The sequence below is a fragment of the Capra hircus genome, chromosome 14, assembly GCF_001704415.2.
Source record: "Capra hircus breed San Clemente chromosome 14, ASM170441v1, whole genome shotgun sequence".
NCBI lineage: Eukaryota > Metazoa > Chordata > Mammalia > Artiodactyla > Bovidae > Capra > Capra hircus.
The window spans coordinates 80,206,353-80,229,498 of record NC_030821.1 but is presented as its reverse complement, the minus strand read 5'-3'; the positions used below and the strand labels follow the sequence as shown (position 1 = coordinate 80,229,498).

At 64.8% G+C, this 23,146-nt stretch overlaps 1 protein-coding gene across 1 annotated transcript in view; it reads left to right on the top strand.

Moving 5' to 3' along the window:
* The window catches only part of ADGRB1 (adhesion G protein-coupled receptor B1), a 76,839-nt gene that overhangs the window by 5,604 nt on the left and 48,089 nt on the right, over positions 1–23,146 (top strand). Inside the window, 11 exon segments of the mRNA XM_018058646.1 lie at positions 6,749–7,736; positions 17,301–17,462; positions 18,463–18,573; positions 18,931–19,095; positions 19,406–19,570; positions 19,890–20,054; positions 20,349–20,513; positions 20,722–20,823; positions 22,218–22,324; positions 22,533–22,727; positions 23,024–23,092. Coding sequence (XP_017914135.1) covers positions 6,962–7,736; positions 17,301–17,462; positions 18,463–18,573; positions 18,931–19,095; positions 19,406–19,570; positions 19,890–20,054; positions 20,349–20,513; positions 20,722–20,823; positions 22,218–22,324; positions 22,533–22,727; positions 23,024–23,092 — 2,181 coding nt within the window. The 5' untranslated portion in view covers positions 6,749–6,961.

The following is a 23,146-nucleotide window of genomic DNA, read 5'->3' as shown; positions in this document are numbered from 1 at the left end:
GTCCCTGCCCCCAGCCCAAGCCCTGACCCTACGGGTTCCACCAGTCCCTGTGCACACATCCCTCAAGCCTGGCCCAGCCCTGGTTTCGGGGCAGCCTCCTCCCCGGAGCTCACCCTGGGCCACAGGTCAGCTTGTTCCCCTCTCTGCCCGCCCAGCCCTAGCTCTTGGGGTGCAGCTGGTGGTGGCGCTGGGCCTGGCCCACACTCTGCCACCCTCCCTCCCCTCAGCCCTCCTGGAGATGGGGGAGAAGGTGCCCGTGGGTGCCAGGAGCCTTGGTACCTCTAAGCACCAAGTGCTCAGGCTCCTCTCGGACGGCCTGTCCTGATGCAGCCGCCGGTGTCATGGGGCGGGTCAGGGGGTGTCGAGAGCCCCGAGACCTGGGCTCCCTGAAGTGTGTCCTGGCTAAGCACCCCTTCCTCTGTTCTTGCCCCTCCCACCACCCCATGCTGTCAGGGACACCCTGACACCCCTGGGACACCCCTGGGACCTCCGCATCGTCGGCCCAGCCACAAGGGCCCTTCCTGACCGCCTCTTCCAATCTTGCCGCCATCCCCACCCCCTCCCATGTGACCTTGGACCGCTGACCTTGGATGAGCCCCTCTTGCTGAGAATTCCGGGAACAAACCCTGGCGTGGGGCGTGGGTGGGGCGTCACCCGTGGCCAGCAGCTGAGTGGGCGAGGACTCTGCGTCTCCTGCGAGGAGCATGGGCTTCCTCTCGGTACCAAGCAGGGGAACACGGAGAGGAGAGGCAGGGACATAGGTTGCAGCCAGAATATCAGGAGCCTCCCCTCCTCAGGAGAGGTCCCTGCCCCCGAGGGACGCCCAGCTGAAGGGGCTGATGCTCTCACTGTCCCCGCCCGGGACTCCGCAGAGTGTGTCTGTGCAACACAAGAGCACTGTGTGCGCGTATGTGTGTGTGCCCGGGCTGCAGGACGTGGTGGGAGCTCGCAAGGGCGCGTCTGTTCTCGGGAGGCCCCGCAGGCTCAGGTAACGCTTTCCAGGGCAGCCACCTTGCCTGTGACCCAAAGGCCCGTGACCTGAAGGACCACGCGTGTCTACCCAGCGGGGGGTGGGGGTGGGGCAGAGCTGCTTAGAGCGTGCAGGTGTTAGCACAGGCCTGGAGCACGGAACGCTGGATGTCTTCAAGGCCTGCAAGTGGCTTGGGGTGACAGGCTCTTGGGAAAGAGAGGCGTGATGAGGGTGCAGGTCTGGATGGGGCAGCCTGGAGCAGAGCCAGCCCAGGACAAGGCTCCTCTCTCCGCCCCCAGCACTGGACCTTCCGGCCGGGCCGCCTTTCTCTTTCCTCCGGGGTGGCTCTGCCTGGCTTCCGGCCAGGTTCCCCTGGAGGCCCTGGTGCCCAGGCTGGCGGGCAGGGGAGGGAGCCTCCCCACTGGCAGCCCAGCCCCACCCCGGCACCCCCGCCCCTGGACCTGGAGACCCTTCCTGGTCTGCTTTCCCTCTCTGCAGGGAGGATGACATGGCCGGGCCCCTTGGGGCAGGCCTGGGATGCTCCACAAGTCGGCCGGGGTGCTCAGGAAGCTGGCTGGCCCCGCATGGGCTGGGAGTGGGGGCAGGTGGTGGCCGTGGGGCGGGGGGCCAGGGTCTCCTAGCAGACCACTCGCGGTTCTGCTAGTAAACGGAGGCCTGTCCCGGCTGCCAGCCCCTCCCTGTGGCCCCATGCCCCTGACCGCTTGCAGGCTGTCTGGGGTCTGTGACTGGGGTCGCCCAGGGGGGCTGGCTGTGCCTCCGGGGAACTCCTTCCCCCGGGAGGGACCTGTGGGGGCCCTGGTCACCCCGTGGCGGGAGGGCAGGGTGGTCAGGCGCCCTTAGGTGGCCTCTCTCAGCCCTGCCCACCCGCCAGCCCGCGGGCTGCCATCCGTGCCGTGGCTGCCCACCCGCCCCTCCCCCAGGGCAGCCTTCTCCAGGACACAGGCGGGCACTGTTCAGGGGGCCGGCCGGGACAACAGAGCGCCTTTTGTGGCTGGTGTCTGGGGATGCCATTGGTGGCCTGGGGTGGGTGGGGAGGGGACGGCAGGGCCGGGAGGGGAGCGGGGGGCCCAAGGATGGAGGTGCGGCTGGAGAATCCCGGAGCCTGGCAGGGCGGCATCAAGCCCACACCCCTGTGGGCAGGGAACCTGGGGCACCCCGGCTTCTGATGGCAGGTGGGGGCTGAACAGTCCACCTGGGCACGGAGGTGGGTGGGGCACCCCTCAGCGGGTTGGTGACCCCTCCAGCTGTGACGTGGGGCTGACACTGTTCCTGCCTCGCGGGGGTCCCCTGAGACCCGAGACCCGGCCCGGTGTGCGGTCAGCCCTCTCTCATCTCCATGACTCCAGCTCCTCCTCCCTCACCTGACTCTCTGGGGTCCCCCATCCCTCACCCAGAGGCTGCCCCGCAGGCTCCGAGAGGCCATGCAGTAGGCTGCGGGGCAGAGGCTGGCCAAAGTGCTGGGGCCGGGCCCTCAGCAGGCTTCTGTCCGCAGGCAGGTTGGGGAGTCAGGGACCTGAGGGGGCTCGGGTGCCTGTTGATCACTGGGACCCAGGACGGGCAGTGCACGCTTGACGCCGCAGTGACCCCAGTCGGGGTATGTGAACCCATGGACCAGACAGAGGCCAGCAACCTCGGGGATACAGCCACCCATGAGGACTTCTGAGAGGAGGGACCGGCGACCATGCTAGAGCCTGGCACTGAGGCCAGGCGCCCCTCCCACCCTCACCTTTGGTCAGTGGGCTTGTGGAGTCTGACCACCAGGGGAGGCCTGGGCTCTGGCTGTGGCTGAGGGCGGGGAGCACGGGCGGCTCAGACAAGCCACTGCATGGTCACCTGCAGGGAGGGGTGTGGAGCCGCCCTCCCCGGCCCGGCCCTCCTCCGAGGCCCTCTCCTGGGCTCCCCTGGGCTCCCGCTCCAGGCTGGCCCCTCCCCGGTCACTGACCCGCACATCCCATAGCACACACTGAGCCCTCCTCCTGCCGCCAGCCTCATGCAAGCGTGCTGCAGGTGCCCACGTGTGCAGACGCCTTGCAGACACATGTGTGCACACAGAACACACGCATGCATGCACAGACACGCACACGCATCTGCTCCCCAAGTTCAGGGAAAGTCCCCACCACCCATCGCCTGCCTGCTTAAGGTGGGGGTCTGGTCATCTCTGAGGCCCTGTCTGTCCTCTGACCACCCCCCGCCCATCTCCTCCCATCTCTCTGGGCCTGCACCCCCCACCCCGTCAGAGGAGCCCCTCGGTGAAGATCAGGGGCTGCCCCCGCTGATCCCAGGACCCTGCCGGCATCGCCCCTTGGGGACACTACCCCAGGGTGCCAGGCAGGGTCAGGGGCTCCCTCGCGGGCCCCAGCCCCTCTCAGCTGTGATCTCCCAGCCTGGGATGGATTCGACTGGTTGGCCTCCACCCCGCTATGTGACCTGGGGCCTGACACTAGTGTGCCCCGGCATGAGCGGCCTCAGCCGTTTATCCAAGGCCTTGTTGGAGCTCTCAGGCAGGCAGTGAATAGAGGCGGGGGTGCCCCGCTGTTGGAAAGCACCTGTGGGCCTGTCGGGGGCAGGGTAGAGGGTGGGGTCTGGGCAGGTGCAGGTGAGTGGCCACTGGCAGGCTCAAGGGCCTTCCATGCTGGCGGCCTGGGCCTCCTGCCCAGCTCTGCCCTGAGTCCAGCCAAAAGAGGCCGGACCAGGCCACTCAGGGGCTTGGGCTCAGAGCTGGGACTGCCTTCTGGCCAGCAGAGCTGTCCTCAAGGCCCAGGGCATGGAGCCCTCGAGTTTTGGAGAACACCTGGCCCTCTGGTGGCCCCAGCGACCCCCCACTGTGGGAGCCTGTGTGAAAACCCCACGGGGGGCTCTGCCAGGTCATCTTCTAACCCCAGGAGCCTCTTGAAGGCTCACACCAGAGCCTCAGTCTTGGGGGTGCCCTGACTTGCCCCTTACCTGCCCCCATTGGCATCGCCTACTTCCCCAGGGTGCAGGCCAGAAGGTGCCCTCCTCCCCCGCCTGCTGGGCCCAGGGCCACTCCCTCCTGTGGCCCCAGCACCTGCCCCGCTTCCTTCCTGCCCTCGGGCCGGCTTCTCATGTCGCCACGCTTCTGGGGGGCAGTTCTGAACAGGGGCCTGCCCTGCTTGTTACCCTCACTGCTCCTCTTGCCTGCTGTACAGGGCCCAGGGGTGGCCTCGCTCCCCGCACAGGCTGACCAGAGCCTAATGAGCCAGTCTAGATGAGGGCTGGTGGGCTCCCATGGGCCCCCGGACGGGCAGGGTAGGGCGGTCTGCCTGACCTGGGGCAGTGCACTGCCTCTCAGGGAGCAGGGGCTTTGTCCCGCAGACACAGGCCCAGACCCTGGCTCGGGCATCCAGCACCCACAGACTCCCAGGTGGCTCTTCCGTGGCCCCCACACGCCCCTCTGCACAGAGATCCTCCAGGTTGCGGAAAGTTGTGTCTGGCAGAGGAGGTCCTCCCATGCATCCCGCCACATGGGGCCAGGCTAATGCCCCATACACGCCTGTGAGGCCACAAGGTGGGGGATGCGGCCGTGCCTCGCCAGCCCCTCAACCCCAGCGTGCAGGCAGAGTGTCTGCTCCAGGCTGTATCCACTTTCCAGACGAGAGGGCTGGGAGTGGGCTCCCAGAAGCAGGGATGGAGCAGGGGGAAGGTGGGCAGGGCCCAGGCAGGCCCCTCTAGGGGCAGGCGTGCGGCTTTGGGGCGGCCTTGACCCTGGGTCCAGAGGGATGGGACAGGCTGAGTTGGCTGTTGAGTGGTGGGGTTGGGGGGCTGTTGGAGGAGGCGCCAGACTGTGATGAGGGTCTCCGATGGGCTCTGCCGACATCCACCAGGGACTCTCCTGAGCATCAGAACAGGTCTGTCTCAGGGCTGGGACCCCAGCTGGGGGGCTGACAGCCGTGTTAGTTCCCAGCCTAGGGCCAGGAGAGGGGGCGCTGCCACTGGGGCAGGGGCTCAGGTGAGGTCTCGAATCCCGCGGCCACCCTGCAGGCAGGCTCCCAGCTCTGGGATTGGCCCTAGTACCCTGGCCCCAGCCTCAGTCCCCGAACGTGGGCTACGGGGCTCTGCGGTGCTGGTCCCAAGGCTGGCCCAGGATGGCCTGGAGGTGTGGCAGGATTGGGGCTTCCTGGAGGCAGGGACCGAGGGCAATCTGCCCAGTTCTGCCCAGAGGGCCAGCACAAAGAGATTGCAAGTTCCCTCCCCAGCGTTTGCCACTAAAGAGCCCCCAAGGGTCATCCCTGGTGCTGTGGAGCCCCCTCCCTGCTCCTCTCCCCTCTGGGGGCCCCTCCTGCCCCATCTCTGGGTAAATCTGCGGGTCCAGTGCTTCCGTTATGCTGGGAGCCTGAGGCTGCACCCCCACAATACAGATGGGGAAACTGAGGCTGGGGGGTAAGGGGTGTGGCTGCATCCACACAGCCGGGGGAGGCTGCCGACGCCCAGCCACCCTGGCTTGGCTGGCGCAGAGCCCAAGGCTGCCCGTGCCCCGCTCCCTGCCCTGCCTCCACAGCCTGTGGGGAAGGACGGCAGGAGGGGACTGCAGAGCGGTGGCCGACCTTGTGCCGCCGGCCAGCTGGGCCTGGCAGCACTAGGCGGCTAGCGCGTGCGCGGTCAGCAGAGCGGAGGGGCCGCCCCCGGCCAGGGAGCTCGGGGGGCTGCTGCGGCTCTTGCTGTACCCACCCGCCCAGCTGCCGTGGGGCACAACCCCAGCAGGGGCTTCGGGGAGGTGAGGTTTGCAGGCAAAAGGAGCTCTCCAGGGTCCATGTGCAGGCGGGTCAGGAGGTGCGGTGCTGGCCTCTGAGCCCAGGCTCCGCTGAGTCTCCACTGACTTGCGGCATCCCGCCCCCAACACCCACAGTGAGTGGGTGGTACAAGGCCAGGCCCACTCCTCCACAAGTCAGGGGACCCCAGGGCCAGGAGTTTGGGGGCAGCCTGGAGGTTCAAGTGTGGGTACCCCTGCCCCCTCACTGTGACCCCATCTGAGCCTCGGTTTCCTCATGTGACAGGAAGGGGGACAGAGCCCGCCTGGCTGGGGGGACAGGCAGGGGTCAGCGCAGGCCGAGGCCTGGTCCCTGGGGGCTGCAGGTGACTCCAGGGAAGGGGAGAGAGCGGCTCCCTGGCAGGAACGCAGGTGGGAGGCTGAGTGGTATGTGCCAGGCACAGGGTGGATGGATGTCAGCAAACCAGACCGGGGTCTGATCCCACCCTCATCCCCCACAGAGCCAGTCACTCCTGCAGACTTGAGGACTCTGCACCCACCCAGGCAAGGCTCAGAGAGGCGGGACTGCAGGAGGCCGGGGAAGACCTCTGTCCTCTGCCCTCCACTCCACCCTGCTTTCTCCTCTGGCTGGGTTTGCGGATCCTTCCCTGAAAGATGTAGGGGAGAGGTGTGGTCTGAGAGGCCCAGAGGCCCAGCGGCAGGATGACCCCCGTGGTTGTGATGGGGCCAGTGGGCAGGCCCGGAGCCCCCGGAGCCTTGCCAGGCTTCCCAGCCAGATGGGCATAGCCAAGGCCCCTGGGCCGGCGGCCCTGGCCAGGGCTGCCCACCACTTCCTGCCCAGGCTAGCTTGGGGAGGAAGTGACCTGCCCCTGGCTCTATGCCCCTGCAGGTGGACACACAGGCACGTGGGCAGAACAGGTGACTGAGCGCGGGGCCAGGGCCCGCATTGGAGGCTCAGAGCCCGGGTGGGCACTACCCTCAGTGTGCCCTCCCCAGGGGCTCAACCCTGCCCTCTGCTCTTTCTCTTCCAGCTGCTGCTTGAGACCATGAGTTGGTGCCAGGCTGCTGGACCATAGGAGCCGCCACTGCCCCCACAGTGCCCGGAAGCCACCTCTGCCCCCCCGCCCAGAGCCCCGGCCCCCCAGCCAGCCCCAATCCCGCTCGCCGCCGGACCCTGGCATGTCCAGGCCTGGCCCGCGCCTGCCTGCCCAGCCCGCGGAACCCCGGCGGCCCCGCGAGCTAGGATGAGGGGCCAGGCCGCCGCCCCGGGTGCCCTCTGGATCCTTGGGCCGCTGCTGCTGCTACTGCTGGGGCGCCAGGCGGGCACGGCCGCGGGCACGGCCGCCGGGCCCGGGGCTGAGCCCTGCGCCACGCTGGTGCAGGGCAAGTTCTTCGGCTACTTCTCGGCAGCGGCGGTGTTCCCGGCCAATGCCTCGCGCTGCTCCTGGACCCTGCGCAACCCGGACCCGCGCCGCTACACGCTCTACATGAAGGTGGCCAAGGCGCCCGCCTGCAGTGGCCCCGCCCGCGTCCGCACCTACCAGTTCGACTCCTTCCTGGAGTCCACGCGCACCTACCTGGGCGTGGAGAGCTTCGATGAGGTGCTGCGGCTCTGCGACCCCTCAGCGCCCCTGGCCTTCCTGCAGGCCAGCAAACAGTTTCTGCAGATGCAGCGCCTGCGGCCACCCCAGGACAACACCCTGGGGGCCCGGGACGGGCCCCCCGGGCCCAGCGACGACTTCTCCGTGGAGTACCTAGTGGTGGGCAACCGCAACCCCAGCCGGGCCGCCTGCCAGATGCTGTGCCGCTGGCTGGACGCCTGTCTGGCCGGCAGCCGCAGCTCACACCCCTGCGGCATCATGCAGACCCCCTGCGCCTGCCTGGGCGGGGACACCAGCGACCCTGCCTCCGGCTCCCTGGCCCCCCGCGGGGATGTCTGCCTGAGGGATGGCGTGGCTGGGGGCCCCGAGAACTGCCTCACCAGCCTGACCCAGGACCGGGGCGAGGACGGCGCTCCAGGTAAGTGAGCAGCAAGGCGTCCATGACACAGCGCAGGGGACGGGGCCGGGGGGGCACTGCCGGTCACCTGGAGGTCAGGGGTTGCTTGACCCAGGGAATACTGTTTGGAATTCTGGGAGAGGTGAGGGTGAGCCCTGTGGGGGTCAGAGGCAGGGCAGTGCAGAGGTGAGAGTGGGCGTGTGCTCGGCCGGTCCCACCTTCTTAGCAAGCTTGGGGTCCTTGGTGAGATGGGCACCAGCACAGGGCGGGGCTGGTACCATCAGGGAGGTGGGGCGGGGAGCGGAGCTCCCAGGGGCGGGGCAGGAGGGAGACCCTGCACATGCACGGAGGGGAGGCCCCCGTGGGACCCCAGGGTGAGGGTGATGGGAGACAGCTCTTCACCATCTGTGCAGGTGGAGACCAGACAGTGTGCCGGGCACTCGGGAGCCAGGCTGGGCTGGGCGTCCATGCGGGTGGGTCCCCATGGGGCCAGGTGACGTGCCCAGGGCTCTTGGCCTTTGCCAAGCCAGTGAGACTGATGAACTCCTCAGAAAAACGTCTTTCAAGGCATAAGAGCCGCTCCGTGAGGGGGTTTCAAAGGGAACCAGCTCTCCTGGAACATGGTTCTATTCATGGCCCCTGGGCCAGGGAGCCCAGATTAGAAACTTCCATGAAGCGGTGAACACAGCTGGAGAGAAGAGGGAGGGGGTGGGCAGCGCCCCCAGGGGTGGAGGCGCGGCGTCCAGGAAGCCGTTGGGAAACCCCCACCTTCCGTCAGTTGGTTTGGGGTCCCTGGTGATGGGGGGCGAGGGCTGATCTTCAGGCTGGACCAGGTGGAGGGTGCTGTGACCTAGGCACGGGCAGCCCCACAGCATGGTGGTGGGAGTGGGCCTCCGGGTGGAGGAGGAGGACAGAGCAGAGCGAGGGCAGCAGCTTTGGGAGGCCGGTGGGTGCAAGAGGGCCGGGCGGGGTGGTGGCCTGGCCGCACGCGTCGCTCGACCTCTCCTTAGTGGTCACCTGCCCCCTGAACCTCAGCGTCCTCACCGGCAAGGTGTTGACTGCTTTGAGGGACTGTCCAGTCGCCTCAGGCCTGATGGCCCTGGAGCTTGGCCTACACTGGAGGCCACGGCACAAGAGCTGGCCTCTGCCAGATCCCGGGGCAGTGACCGTGCCAGGGAGATAACCCGGTCTAGCTGGAGCCACACAGAGCTTTCGGGACAAGGTCAAGGAGGTGGGGCCGCTGTGATGAGCTGGGAGCTTGCGGGGCTCGATGTGGGTGCTGGAGAGAGCAGGCCCAGGCATGCAGTTGAGTGCAAAGGTGGCCAGGCCTCCCAGACGGGGTTTGCCTCTTCTCTTGAGAGCTGAAGGGCCGTGGGGGCTTTAAGCAGAGGGGGCACAGGGCTGGGGCTGTCGATGTGGTGTCTGGCTCAAAGCAGAAATCCGGGAGGGAGCTGATGCTGGCCTGGCCGGGAGGAAGGGGAAGTGCCTGGGGGATGGGGTGTGCAGCTGATGGACTTGCTGATGCCAGGGATGTGGGCGTGGAGGAAGGAGATTGGTCGCTGGCCCATGCCCAGGTTTCTGGCTGGGCGTGAGGACATCAGCTGAGGTGGGGAAGTGGTGGGGAGGAAGATCCGGAGGTCAGAGTGGGACCCGACTATGAGAGGCCCATAGGCCATCCAGCGGGACTGTCATTTGAGAGGGACCACGGGGTCAAGTTCAAGTTAATCCCAGCCTGCCCTGCACTTGCTGTGTCCCTGGGTCAATCCCCTCAGGCTCCTTGTCTTTAAAATGGAGTAAAACATCTTCTTTCCTTGGTTGTCATGAAGAATGAGAACTGGGGTGAAAGTGTTTCTAAGCAAAAACAACATCAGTGATGAAATGTCAATATCTATGTTTATTATTAGGTAGGGGATCTGGAGGGCTTGGCAGGCAGAGACAGATTAGAGGAGGAGGAGGGCTATGTGGGGACTCTGGACTTGAGCAGAGATTCTGAGGACGGAAATGTTTGCTTGTGGTGCTGGAGGGAGGTGGGCAGGTGTGCATGTGTGCACACACGTGTGCACATGCTTGCACTCATACGTCTATGTGCACATGTGTGTAGTATGTTACGTGAGCATATGTCCACAGTGTTATGTAAGCCTGCATGTTCAGTGTGTTATGCGAACATGCGTGTATTCATGCATCCATGTGTACAAGTGTGTGCAGGGGGGACATGTATGTGTGCATTCACACAGGCACTGCCAGTATGTCTGTGTGCACACACTTACACATGCACGTGTGAGTATTTGCATGTTTGTGTGGCTGGCGTGTACACGTGTGCACGCTGGTGAACAGTGCATCAGGTATCTGTGTGCATTGTTTGTGCATGCGTGTGTGTGAGCATGTACACGTGTGCACTGGTATGTACTCAAATTCACTGCACATGTGCGTGTGTGTGTGTGTGTGCAGGCTGGCTCTGTGCAAGTCTTGACAAAGCTCAAGTCAAGGCTCCGTGGCAGGGCCAGCTGCCTCGTGGAAGACAGTTTGGAGGGCACGCGGGCTGGGGCTGCCACTGGGAAGTGAGGAGCTCGACTCTGAGGGGCAGGGCGGCAGGAACAGGAGGTGGTCACCCCCACCCAGGGGCGGCGCAGACCCCATGCCTGTGCCTGGACTCAGAAGGCCCTGATGCTTCTGAGGCCTTGGGAGTACACGTGGCGTCAACAGGTTACACCACGGCCCCTTAACCAGTTCACTCTTCCCAGCCGCCCAGGTGGCCGCCAGCGAGGACCCACCTCCCGTCCCAGGAGCTCTGCCCAGGTGCTTCCGGGCCCGGAACTCTCTCCCCACATGGCCCCTCTCTCAGGGGCTGCCCAGATGGCACGTGGCGGCAGCCCCAGGCCCACTGTCTCCTCGCTCTCTCTCCCTCTCTTCCCACATGGAATCGCCTATGAACACCAGAGAATTTCCCGTGTCCTGACTCTGTCCCTGCCAGGATGTCCCTGTCGTGGGGCAGGGGAGCTGGCCCGGCTCACTGGCGACGCCCTGCGGTGGCCCAGCCCCTGGAGGCAGCAGGCCCTTGATAAATGCGTGTTGAGTAGGGGGAGGCACAGAGGGTCCAGGCTGCGGGCAGGCTCACACAGCTTGAAAGGGGAGACCCGGAGCAGAGCAGCTCTTGGCCACCCAGGGCTTCTCCTGCAAGAGCTCAGGTGAGAGGGTCTGGGTGTGTGTGTGTAGGGGCAAGGTGGCCCACGGGCCAGAGAGGTCTAGCAGTCATTCAGAAGACACACAGCTGAGCTGGACCCCATAGCGTGCTGCGGAGCCTGTGCCCCGGAGCCGTGCCCCCCACACCGAGCAGGGGAGTCTGGGTAAGGTGTGTCCTCCATCCCGGCTCGAGGGGGCCGTGCGATGCCCAGAGTGAGCAGGCGGCCCAGGCCAGCCCGTGGCCCACTTTCAGCCCTGCCCCCGCCCGGCCTGTCCAAACGCCACATGGCCACGCCATGCGTCCGACTGGCAAGCCTTCCTCAGGCCAGAGCACCGCTCCCTGCCCCCAGCTGGCCACCCCTCTGCACAGCCCGCCCGCTCCCGCCCCTCCAGAGTCTCTCTACATTTTTCTGCCTCTGGTGAGATGGGGCCATTTCTCTCAAGGGTTGCTTTAAATATTCATGTTTTAATTAAAGAATTTTATTGCAGAAGCGACATGTAAGATAATGAAAAAGCGGCATCCTGGGGGCTGGGGGCCAGTGTGTGTGTGTGTCCCTGTGTGTATGTGTGGGTCCCTGTGTGTATGTGTTCCTGTGTGTGTGCGTGTGTTCTTGTGTGTGCGCATGCGTGTCCCTGTGCATATGTGTGTGTCCCTGTGTGTTCATGACCCTGCGTGTGCACATGCGTGCCTCCCCCAAGTGCCTGCATGGGTGGGGTGGGGCTGGGCTGGAGCCTGAGTGTGTGACATCCCTAGCGCGTGTAAGGCGGGGATGCTGGGCCTAGGGGCCGTGACCTACCCCAGGCTGAGTGCCCCGGTGCCTCCAGGCCTGTCCGCTCTCAGCTGGGCGCCCCTGCCCTGACACCCCATGGGCTTTGGAGTAATTCCCACCCTCAATGCCGCACAGCTACCCTCTCTAGGGGCTGCAGTGTGTGGAGAGAGGCAGGGCTCTGATGGGAGGAGGTACTTCAGGGGGAAGGATGTGTCTCTGGAGTTTAGGGGTGACCAAGAATGTGTTAAGGACCCGGGTCGGGGGACAGGAGCAGGAAGGGTCAGGGCTTCCCTGCCAGGATGGTTTTCATCCCAGCCCGGGGAGCTATTCTTTTGCGCAAGGGCCAACTTAGAAAACCTGGAAAACAAGGTTTCCAGCTCCAGGCAGACAACCTCCGGGTATTGTACGTGGACAGAGGAGGACGTGACCTCGTGGAGCCCATAAGAGCACATGGGGGGCTGCCCAGAGGGGGGTTCCCACACCACCCTGCAGCTGGGAGGCTGGGAGCTGTGGCCCTGCTGGGGTCTCGCTTCCCCCAAAGCGGGAAGGGCTGTGAGTTGTGTAGCCAAAGCTCCGGGAGGGGAAGAGACCTGCCCAGGTCATCCAGCATCGAACTGCAAAGCCAGGCAGGACCCAGGCCTTTGTCTGGGCTTGTAACAGGCATCCTTCTTAGGACAGGGGGCGCCTGCCAGACTAACCCTGCAGACGGGGTCCTATCACTGACTTGCCGAGACTCAGGTTCCTTCTGTGAAATGGGGACGGGATAGTACCTGCTTGTAGGGTCCGGCACCTCTGTCGTGCATGGAGGAACTCTCCTCGTCCTCCTCCTCTGGCAAGTGGCCTGTGGGCAGTGGCTGCGGTTCTCAGCTCCATCCTGAGATCCCACAGTGCCTCCTGCAGCTGGGCAGCTTGCTGGTCGCTCGGGCCCTGACAGTGGAAGCCTCAGACCTTGGTGAAGGATGGACCAAGTTTGGACTTATGGAGCCAGGGCGGGACTGTGGTTTGGGTGGGGGCGGAGCTGCCTATCTCCTGTGGCCTTCATTTGCACATCCATGCAAGGGGCTCAGAGGAAGAACCTGCATGCTGCAGGGCAGGCCTTGACTCTGGGGGCCGCAATCCTCCCAGGGGCTGGACTGCACTGTGGTTGCGAAGGGACCCCAGCCTGATGGTCAGGGGCGGGGTGGAAACAGGCAGTGCTGCGTGACTGCTGGACTGGGGAGACCTCTGCTGGACGAGACAGGAAGTGCAGACTGCCTCCTCCAAAGGGGACCCAGGAGGCGGGGAGGCCCAGCGGGAAGAGGGCCTTCCTGAGTGCCCCGCCCCAGCCCACTGGGGCACAGGGACCCGGGGACCGGGGCGACCACAGCCTCCAGACAGGGGTGCCAGGGTGGGAAGGAGGCCTGGAGACCCCTCGCCGTGTGTCCGCTCTCCTGGGTGGCCAAGGCTGCCTGGCGGCCATTAATTGGCTCTATTCATCCCTTAATGAGATGGAAATGAGGCTTCCAGACAGAGGGGGCATTGAGCCTGGGAAGAATGGCGGCTTCTTTCCGGGCCTGGAGGGGCAGCCCACCCCCCAGCCTTGCCCACTCTTCTGCTGCCCCTTCAAAGCCCACCCACCCCAAGAGCCCCACGGTCACCCAGCAAAGGGTAGCCTGAGCTCCTCTGAGCCCAGCTCTGCAGGCCCCCGGAGACCTGCCTGGGGGACTCCCTGGTCGTGGACGCGCTTGCCTGGGAAACATTTGTCAGGTGTCACCCATGTGTGACAAGACACAGTAAAAACGATAAGAGAGATAGCAGCTGCCATTAACCGAGCGTGCATCAGCGGTCAGGGCTCGGGATGCGACAGGGATGCTGTGTTGAGGATCAGAAGTCAGTCTGTGATGAGGATCAAGGCCGTGTGTGATCAGGATCGGGAATCAACATGTGAGCAGAGTCAGGGCCAGGCCCAGGGGGCAGTCTGTCCTCTGAGCCAGTGGACCCCCTGCCTGGCCTCTCCTGATGTGACCCTTCCTCTCCGTCCCCTCCCCCTACCACGTCCCCACCACCTGGGTCACCAAGGTAACCAGCCCTGAAATAGTGGGTGTTTTGGCAGCTGAGGCCTAACCTGAGTGTATCCTGAAAGACTGAGCTCTGCAGCAGTTGCCATGGGAACCAAGTGGCATCCTCCGATTAGCCTGGCTTGGACACCCTCTCTCTCCCACCCACTGCCAGCTTCCACGTCACTCAGGCTTCCACACGGGGGCTGGGCTGGGGCAGCAAGGGGGGACAGGCAGGACGGGCCCGCCGTGTCCCTGCGGCCAGGCCGGCCTCCGACTCCAGCCTCCCCGTTCCTCCGTGTCAGTGTGACAGGACAGGGGCTCAGCCGGTGAGACCCCGGCCCCAGGCCAGGGGCTTCGAGTGCTGCTGGCAGCCTGCCTTGTCTGATGGCTGCAGGGGCAGTGCTTGGAATCTGATTGGGGACCTGGTCCCGGCTCCCCTCGCTATCAAATGGGCGTGGCTGTGGGTCTCCTGCCGACCACCGGGCCCCGAGGGAAGGCGCCTGAAGTGGCGGCAGTGAGGCCCCGTGTCTGGGCAGCCTCAGCCTGTCACACCCTCAGAGCCACTCACGGGCAGTGTGCACCAGGGGCTGTCCTGGGCACCCCCCCCCCCCCACTCCACGTGCCCTGGTCTGCTGGCTGCACACCCCGAACCCCTGGGACACAGGCATTTGCAGTTCAAAACCAAGTCATATCTGTGTGGCAGCCTCCATGCTCTGGCTCCTTCCCAGCCCTGGGGACCCTGGAGTCCCCTGCCTGGTGAGGCTCAGGCCTGCTTGCCTCCTCAGCTCCAGGGCAGATTGTCCTGTGGGATGGGGTGGGGGGAGCCTCACCAGCTCCCGACTGTCTGGACCACCCCTCTCTGAGCCTCAGTTTCCTCTGCTTTAAGTGGGTCCACACCTGGTTCCTGGGTGGACTGGGACTCCAGGTTCCTGAGGCATCTGGTGCCAAGTGGGGAGGGGGGACAGGAAGTGGAGAAGACAGGACTCCGCTGCCCAGGAGCACCGGGCCTTGAAGGGTGGGGGCTCAGGTCCAACAACCTACTCAGCCCATCCTGACTAGGGGAGCCCAAGCATTCTGTCACTAGGGCAGGCTCAGACTTCTCACGTGGACAATGTGGGCAGAGAGGCCCTGGTGGGAGCACAGGGCATCAAGCCCAGGCCCAGGAGGGGCTCAGAACCAGGGCCCTTGGCCCCCAGGAACCAGGGTCCCTGCAAAGCTCAGCCCGGCCTCTACTCTGCAGCCCTGGCAAGGTCCTCCCCGGGCCCCTCTGCACTGCGTGTGCGGGATGGGCACAGCAGGGCCCATGCCCACCCACAGACCACGCAATTAAGGTCAGAGCCAGCCCCTCCTGCTGGTCCCCTGTCGGGGTGCTTTGGCCTGTCCACCTGCCCCACCCACCTGCGTGTCCCAACTGCAGGGCAGGTCTGAGAACAGGAGGCCTGACTTCTGTGTGCCCTTGAGGCTCTGCCTCTCTGGGCTCCAGGGGAGGCGGGACACTTGGGAAGGGGCCCTCTGTGAGGGCAGAGAAGGATCCTCGACGGCTTGGGGGCCTGGAGGGTGAATGAACCTTGCCTTCTGAATGGGGAGGGGGGCGGATCTTGGGCCCCCTCCCCTGCCTGCCATTCATTTGCTTCTGGCGCCCCCTGCTGGTCAGGTCCTACCACAGGCACAGGACAGAACCCAGCACCTGGACGCCCAACTTGCTGCGCGTCAAAGCAGGTTCTCTGGAGGAATTCCCTGGCGGGCCGGTGGTTAGGACTCGACACTTTCACTGCCTTGGCTCGGGTCAGGTCCCTGGTCTGGGAACTAAGAGCCCACACGCTGGGCAGAGTGCCAAAACACACACACACAAAATGGGATTTTCTAGCATTGACTGAGACCCCACACCTGTGGTCTCCCCATCGTTTCTTGCTGCTTGCCATCACAGGCGGCAGACTTGGTTAGACGTGCCCTCATCTTCAGGTGGAGGGCATGAGGGCAGGGTGGGGTGGACCTGACCATCCCAGGGCAGTGGGTGGGGGGGCCCCCACATGAACCCCGTCTTTCGGCTCCAGCACCCACCCTAGGGATCTGCACAGTCTCCCTCTCCCCCACGTCTCCCCAGAGAAGCCAGGCTCCGAGAGGCCACAAGGGCCCTCCCGTGGGGCCAGGTGCGACTTGCCCTCGGCCAGCCTGGCTCCCCTGCTCCCGCCCCAGCTGGGGCAGTGGCCCAGCTCCAGGCTGATTCCCAGTGCCAGGCCTGGGCAGTGCCATCTCCTTGGCCCGTTCCTGGGGTCTGTGTCAGGGGCTGTGTGCTGGGCACCCAGCCCACGGTAGGCGCTTGGTGACCTGCGCATGCCCTTGCTGGGTCTGACTTGACCCTGCTGTTCTGGGAGCAAGGGGCCCTGGAGTTCCTGAGGACAAATGGGGTGGCAGCACCAGAGTCCCTCAGGGCGGGAGCCATCTGGCCTATGGACTGAATGCCCGGATGAAGCAGCCCCTCCCTGAACCCATCAGTGCAGCCCAGCTCTCACCCAAGATGTTGGCTTTCTGCTCCTCACCCCAGTGCCTCCCCAGTACTTGGAGGCTCTTAGTGTCCTCGGTGACGTCCCTGGTGGCTCAGACGGTAAAGCGTCTGTCTACAATGCAGGAGACCCGGGTTCGATCCCTGGGTCGGGATGATCCCCTGGAGAAGGAAATGGCAATCCACTCCAGTGCTATTGCCTGGAAAATCCCGTGGACAGAGGAGGCTGGTAGGCTATAGTCCACGGAGTTGCAAAGAGTCGGACACGACTGAGCGACTTCACTTCAGTGTCCTTGGTGGCACTGGGGCCACCAAGGGGCTCAGACCTTCAGGGACATGAGGTCGTGATGCTTGAGGGGACAGGACTGGGATGAAGATCCGTGAGAGGGCTGAAGGAGGGTGGCCAGAGGGGCCTGGAGGCCAGTCTCTGCTGTGTGTAGGGGAGGGGAGGCCTGGCGGGGCCCAGGGTGTGAGACCTCACTAGGCCACCAGGTGTGGGGCCTCTGGTGTCCCTGAGTGATGGGGTAATGAACACACAGATCATGGGGGGAGGGTGAACAAGTCTAGAGGAAACTAGACTGAGGGCCATGGGGAGGGGATCCGCAGGGGCTGAGGCTCGGTGTCAAGTAGAAGAGCCCCCTCTGCCCCCATCCCCTCACTGGGCCCTGAGAATAAGGCAGCTGTTGGGGTGGGCGGGGTGCCTTTCATTCATTCGTTCTTCAGACCTGCCTAGGGCTCCAGCTCTGGATCCAGCCGCTGCACTGGGGACCTAAATTCAGAGTCCGTGCAGACCCTGGCCTGGGAGCCTGTAAACAGAGCCAGAAAGCACTCAGACCCCAGAGGGAACTGGGGTCGCACCTCTGCCTCTTCCTGCCCCGCCGGCCGCCTATGCTTTGCACCCCATCGCTAACCTCATCCAGGCCCACTTTCGCCTCCTGGCTGACCCTCCAGGGCGCTGCGCTGGTTAAGATGCCGAGGCTTCTTCGCAGGGGCCGCTCTGCCCCCAGACCCCTGCGAGATCCCTGAGACACTGCCTGAAAGGCATCGCAGCCCTTTGACCCCGGCCCTGACTCTGCCCTCTGGTTCCCACCAGGCGGCTGGAAGTTGTGGTCCCTATGGGGCGAGTGTACGCGGGACTGCGGGGGAGGCCTGCAGACGCGGACGCGCACCTGCCTGCCCGCACCGGGTATCGAGGGCGGCGGCTGCGAAGGGGTGCTGGAGGAGGGCCGCCTGTGCAACCGCAAGGCCTGCGGCCGTGAGTGCGCGGACTGGTGGGACGGGCAGAGTCGCGGGGTGTGGGGGGCAGAAGGAGGGGCCCGGGCCGGGCCAGGTGGGGAAAAGAGCGGGGGGCTGGGTCTGGCCGGACCAGGGAAGGTACTGGGGCCAGGCTAGGCCGGCTCGGGCTGTGAGGGGCGGGATCTGGGGGTGGGCGGCGCCAGAGGGGTGGAGCCTAGCCAAGGGCGGGGCCAGGCTAGGCCGGGCTCGGGCTGTGAGGGGTGGGACCAGGGGTGGGGCCTAGCCAAGGGCGGGGCCAACTCCTCGTCCTGGCCGGGTGGCATCGGAAGTAACAGCCTAGGAGAAGGGACGGGACCAGGTGCTAGACTGGATGCGGCTGTCTTAGCACCTGAGGACTGGGGATTCTGGGTGCACGCGGAAGGCTGTCAGTGAGGCTTCTCCCTCCACCCCGATCCCCAGCCCTGACCAGAGCTGCCTGTCCCAGTTGCATCTTGCCTCCAGGATGTATTTCTCTAATAAGGCTCTCTAATGACCTCATGCATATTTTAGCTGCTGCTTCCATAAAGTTAAATCAAGTTATAATGAGACTGTCATTCTTCGGGTTGTTTCTTCCCGGATGAATTTTCCTGGGGAGAGGAGCTCATCTCAGAAGCCTGGGGAGGGCCCTGTGATGTCTGGGCTGGACCGCGGGGCGCAGGACCGCAGGCGGGATGCTAAGGAGGGGACAGCAGCAGCCATTCACACCTGGTGCCCTGCGGGTGATGCTGCGGGCCCCGGGGGAAGAGAGGGAGGGGCGCAGGACAGGGGAGTCTGGACCAGACAGGGCTTGGCACCAGACAAGGGTGCCCTGGTCCCAGGTTTCTAAGCTGCCCAGTGGGACCAAGTGACCCTGGTACTGGCGACCCTGAGCCCTACTGTGACTGAGGACTGAGGGACAAAGGGCCAAGAGCGCCCCTTTAGAGCTGCAGGGCGGGAGCCGCAGGCCAGGGCCTGGGCGCTCACCTGGACCCGCCCTGCAGCCGCTGGGCGCACTAACTCCAGGAGCCAGTCCCTGCGGTCCACGGATGCCCGGCGGCGTGAGGAGCTGGGGGACGACCTGCAGCAGTTTGGGTTCCCGGCCCCGCAGACCGGTAAGTGGCAGCGTCTGGGTGGGGCTGACAGCAAACGCACTAAAACTGGGAAGTGGGGAAAGTTGGTTCCGGGGTATTAGGTCTTTGGGCAAATACTGTAGGTTATTAATTGCTGCTGATTCCAATTAATGACTGTAATAATTTCCCATAATTAGACTAACCTCTCAGGTGCCAGGCGCTGGTCTCCAGGCACACTGGATTTAGGAGAAATGGTGTGAGGCGAAGGGGCCTGTCGAGAAAAAAAGAAAAAAGGAGGGGGGAGCTCACGGGCCTTGCTGCGGCCACCTGGGAGGTCTGACCGCAGCGCAGGGACAGGGGAAGCAGCAGGCCTGTGATGCTGTAGGTCTGGGCCCACAGGTGACCCCGCGGCCGAGGAGTGGTCCCCGTGGAGCGTGTGCTCCAGCACCTGCGGAGAGGGCTGGCAGACGCGCACGCGCTTCTGCGTGTCGTCCTCCTACAGCACGCAGTGCAGCGGGCCCCTGCGGGAGCAGCGGCTCTGCAACAACTCGGCCGTGTGTCCAGGTGGGCGGGGCGCCGGCCCCGGGGCGGGGCGTCGGGTAGGGGTGTGGTGTCGGGGCGGGACGTCAGGGATGGGGGTGGGGCGTCCGGGTAGGGGCGGGGAGTCCGGTAGGGGCGTGGTATCGGGGCGGGACGTCAGGGATGAAGGCGGGGCGTCCAGGTAGGGGTGGGGCGCCGCCCCGGGGGCGGGGCGTCCGGTAGGGGCGTGGTGTCGGGGCGGGGAGTCAGGGCCGGGGGCGGGGAGTCCGGGGCAGGTGACTTGGCTGCCAGCTGGGCCGGACAGGGGTCGCAGAGCGCTGTGTTCCCTCCGTAGTGCATGGCGCCTGGGACGAGTGGTCGCCCTGGAGCCTGTGCTCCAGCACCTGCGGTCGTGGCTTCCGGGACCGCACACGCACCTGCAGGCCGCCCCAGTTTGGAGGCAACCCCTGTGAGGGCCCAGAAAAGCAAACCAAGTTCTGCAACATCGCTCTGTGCCCTGGTAGGTGAGAGGGAGGGCGCTGGGTGGGGTGAGATAGGAAAGGACCCAGTGGGCCACCGACCAGCCCCCGGAGCCCAGCTTTGCCCACTCAGACCCACCTGCTGGGGCCCCAGAGATGAGATTGGAACCCCAGGCTGTAGGCCAGAGAACCTGGAATGTTCTCACTGGTGCACCAGGGGTGTTGGGGTGCTGGGACTTCCTTGAGTGTCACACCCATGCCTCAGACTTTGTGGGGTGCTCACACCTGTACCCCAGGTGGGGTGTGGGCCCTGGCTGTTCACGCTGGCTTCCTGTCCCCTTCTTCCCCTGGGCCGGGCAGTGGATGGAAACTGGAACGAGTGGTCCAGCTGGAGCACGTGCTCCGCCAGCTGCTCCCAGGGCCGGCAGCAGCGCACGCGCGAGTGCAATGGGCCTTCGTACGGGGGTGCCGAGTGCCAGGGCCACTGGGTAGAGACGCGAGATTGCTTCCTGCAGCAGTGTCCAGGTCAGGCCGTGCCCCTGGGCCTGCGGGTGGGGATCTGCGGTCCTGAGTCACTTGGCGGGCTGGGGGCTGCTGGGGGGCCCTGAAACAAGGCCCCAGGGATGTGGGGGCTGTGGGAGGTCCCAGGGGCCAGTGCACATGGGGCACTTGTCTTATCCGTGTATCAAGCTGAGCTCTGCCTTTCCCTCCCTGGTGTCAACTTCCTTCTGCTCCCGGCTCCCCACCCCTGCGTCCCCGTGGCTCCTGCTTACCCCTCATCCCCATTCTCGTGCCTCCGTGCATGGCCGTGTCCTGCAGTGGATGGGAAGTGGCAGGCCTGGGCATCCTGGGGCAGCTGCAGCGTCACATGCGGGGGTGGCACACAGCGGCGGGAGCGCGCCTGCTTGGGGCCCTTCTTCGGGGGAGCAGCCTGCCAAGGCCCCCAGGATGAATACCGGCAGTGTGGCGCCCAGCGGTGTCCCGGTGAGTGTCTCCACCCCACCCCACAGCTGGACCGTGAGGAGGCACATCCCGAGTGGTGGGGGAGGCATTCAGGGTGCAGCTGGGGGACGACCACTTTGCGAGGGTGGATGTCCCGTGGCGTCTAGGCGCTCCTGACCCTGTTGCCAGCTCTCTGCTCCTCCCTGCATTACCCCCTCCGCCACCAACTCACGTCTCTGGCCCTTGGCAGAGCCCCACGAGATCTGTGATGAGGACAACTTTGGAGCTGTGGTATGGAAGGAGACCCCAGCTGGAGAGGTGGCTGCAGTCCGGTGTCCGCGCAACGCCACAGGTGAGGGCCAAGGGGCAGGGGCTGGCAGGGCACCTGTCCCTCCCTTGCGGGATGTGCTGGAGGCACCAAGATGCCCCTGGAGGCCCGCCCGAGAGCTGTCAGCACAGGGCACGTGGCCCAGACCCCGCCCGGGCAGCCCCACGCACACCAAGGCCGGAGGGGTGTGGGCAGGGACCCAGGGCTGCCATGTCCTAAGTCACCGGAGCGAGTGCCAGCATGAGGCCCCTTAGTGCGATGTTCCACGACGTCACCGCTTTACACGTGGGAAACCAGAGGCACAGAGCCCACACCCTTGCCCTGGGCTTGCCTGGCCAGTAACTGGGAAGTCGGGTTTGGACACAGTGGTCTTGATCCCCATGCAAACCTATGGAGTGATACAAGGTGTGGGAAAAGCAGGGTGGGCTCCCAGAAGGGGCTCTGCAGTGACAGTTTGGGTTCCTTTCCCCTCTCGTCTGAGGAGCATGTGTTCTTTTGTACCCCTGTGTGCTGTGTGACATTCAGGAAGTACCTACCGTCTCTGAACTTCCATTTCTTTCTGTAAAACAAACTTGCTGTGGGCTCCCCACCCCCTACCCCCCGATGAGGCTGGTGACCGTGGTGGAGGCTGTGTATTCCCAGCCGTAGCTTCAGCCCCCGTGCCCTGTTTTGTCAGCAGGATAATACGTTCTGGGCAGCGTCTTGCAAATCCAGGGAAGTAAAGTGAAAACACAAGTTGCAGGATGGTGTCACTTCTCTAGCCTTTGTCTGCTTGTGATCCCTCATTTTCATTCTGCACCATGCCGTAGACCAGGTGTCCCGTCCTGCCCCATGGCTCCTGTTGGGTGATAGTGTCCTGGCAGTTCTCTAGGGTCATCACGGCTGTGCCTGGCTCCCTGGAAGTAAGGTCTGGAACATAGACTGTGCCCGTGTTCAAGGTCGTCCACACCTGACCCCAGTCAGCCCCAAGGCTGCCCAGTGTCCACAGCACACCAGGGTCATGAGGGGCCCCCTGACCCCGGAGGTGGAGCCGGGCAGCAGTGGGCTGTTGGTTCTCACCAGGGCTCTGGTTAGGAAGTGGCTCCAGGAGAAGCCCTGGGCTGAACTCTGAAGCACGTCACTCGGCCCAGGGTTCAACCTCCTCACAGGTAGGATGCCTGCAGGTTTGGCTCCTACCAGGCTCCAGGCTCCAGTGTCCGCTCAGAAATGTTTTGAATGAAAATGTCACTGGGGGCCTGGCCCCTGTGCCAGCTCTGCTCCTGGAATACGGCCACAGGCGAGTGTCTGCTTCCAGGGCTGGGGGCCATGAAGAGAGCTGAAGGCACCTGGGAGCTGTGGCTGGGTGGGTGGGACTCTTGCGGCAGATGTAGGCATCCTTCTGAGAAGTGGGCGATGGAGCCAACCCCCCATCTCCACAGGCCTCATCCTGCGACGCTGTGAGCTGGATGAAGAAGGCATCGCCTACTGGGAGCCCCCCACCTACATCCGCTGTGTGTCCATTGACTACCGGAACATCCAGATGATGGTGAGGCTGGGCGCCGGGGTCACCACCCCGGGCCCCGCCCATCACTCCAGGGCTTGCCTCTACCCCCATTCTCAGACATAACCCTGCGTCCCCAGTGGCACGCTCTGTGGACATGGGTCAGCGTGGCTGGGGGCTGCAGAACGCCCTCTGGGCATGGAGGTCCTTGGCGCCTGCAGAGCCGCAGCACCCGCACCTTCCGTCCCCCTAGACCCGGGAGCACCTAGCGAAGGCGCAGCGTGGGCTGCCCGGGGAGGGCGTCTCCGAGGTCATCCAGACCCTGGTGGAAATCTCCCAGGATGGGACCAGCTATAGCGGGGACCTGCTGTCCACCATCGACGTCCTGAGGAACATGACAGAGATCTTCCGCCGGGCATACTACAGCCCGACCCCTGGGGACGTGCAGGTGGGTACCCAGGAGGGCATTCTCCACCCCAGCCTTAGACCGAGTCCCGACCTCAGACTGAGCCCTGAGCCGGGCTCCGCGCTGAGACCCGAGCCCAGCCACACGCTGACCCCGGCCACACTGAGCCATGACTCTGGTGCCTTATTTGCTGTTCTGGAGAAGGAAATGGCAGCTCACTGCAGTATTCTTTGCCTGGGAAATCCCATGGACAGAGAGCCTGGCGGGCTGCAGGCCCTGGGGTCGCACAGGCCGAGCACACATGCCCTTTCACTGGCCCTTCTTCCTTCTCCTTCCAGAACTTCGTGCAGATCATCAGCAACTTGCTGGCTGAGGAGAACCGGGACAAGTGGGAGGAGGCGCAGCTGGTACGCCTGCCCACCCACGGTGCTGCGGGCGTCTCCGCACCTCCCCACTCCCCA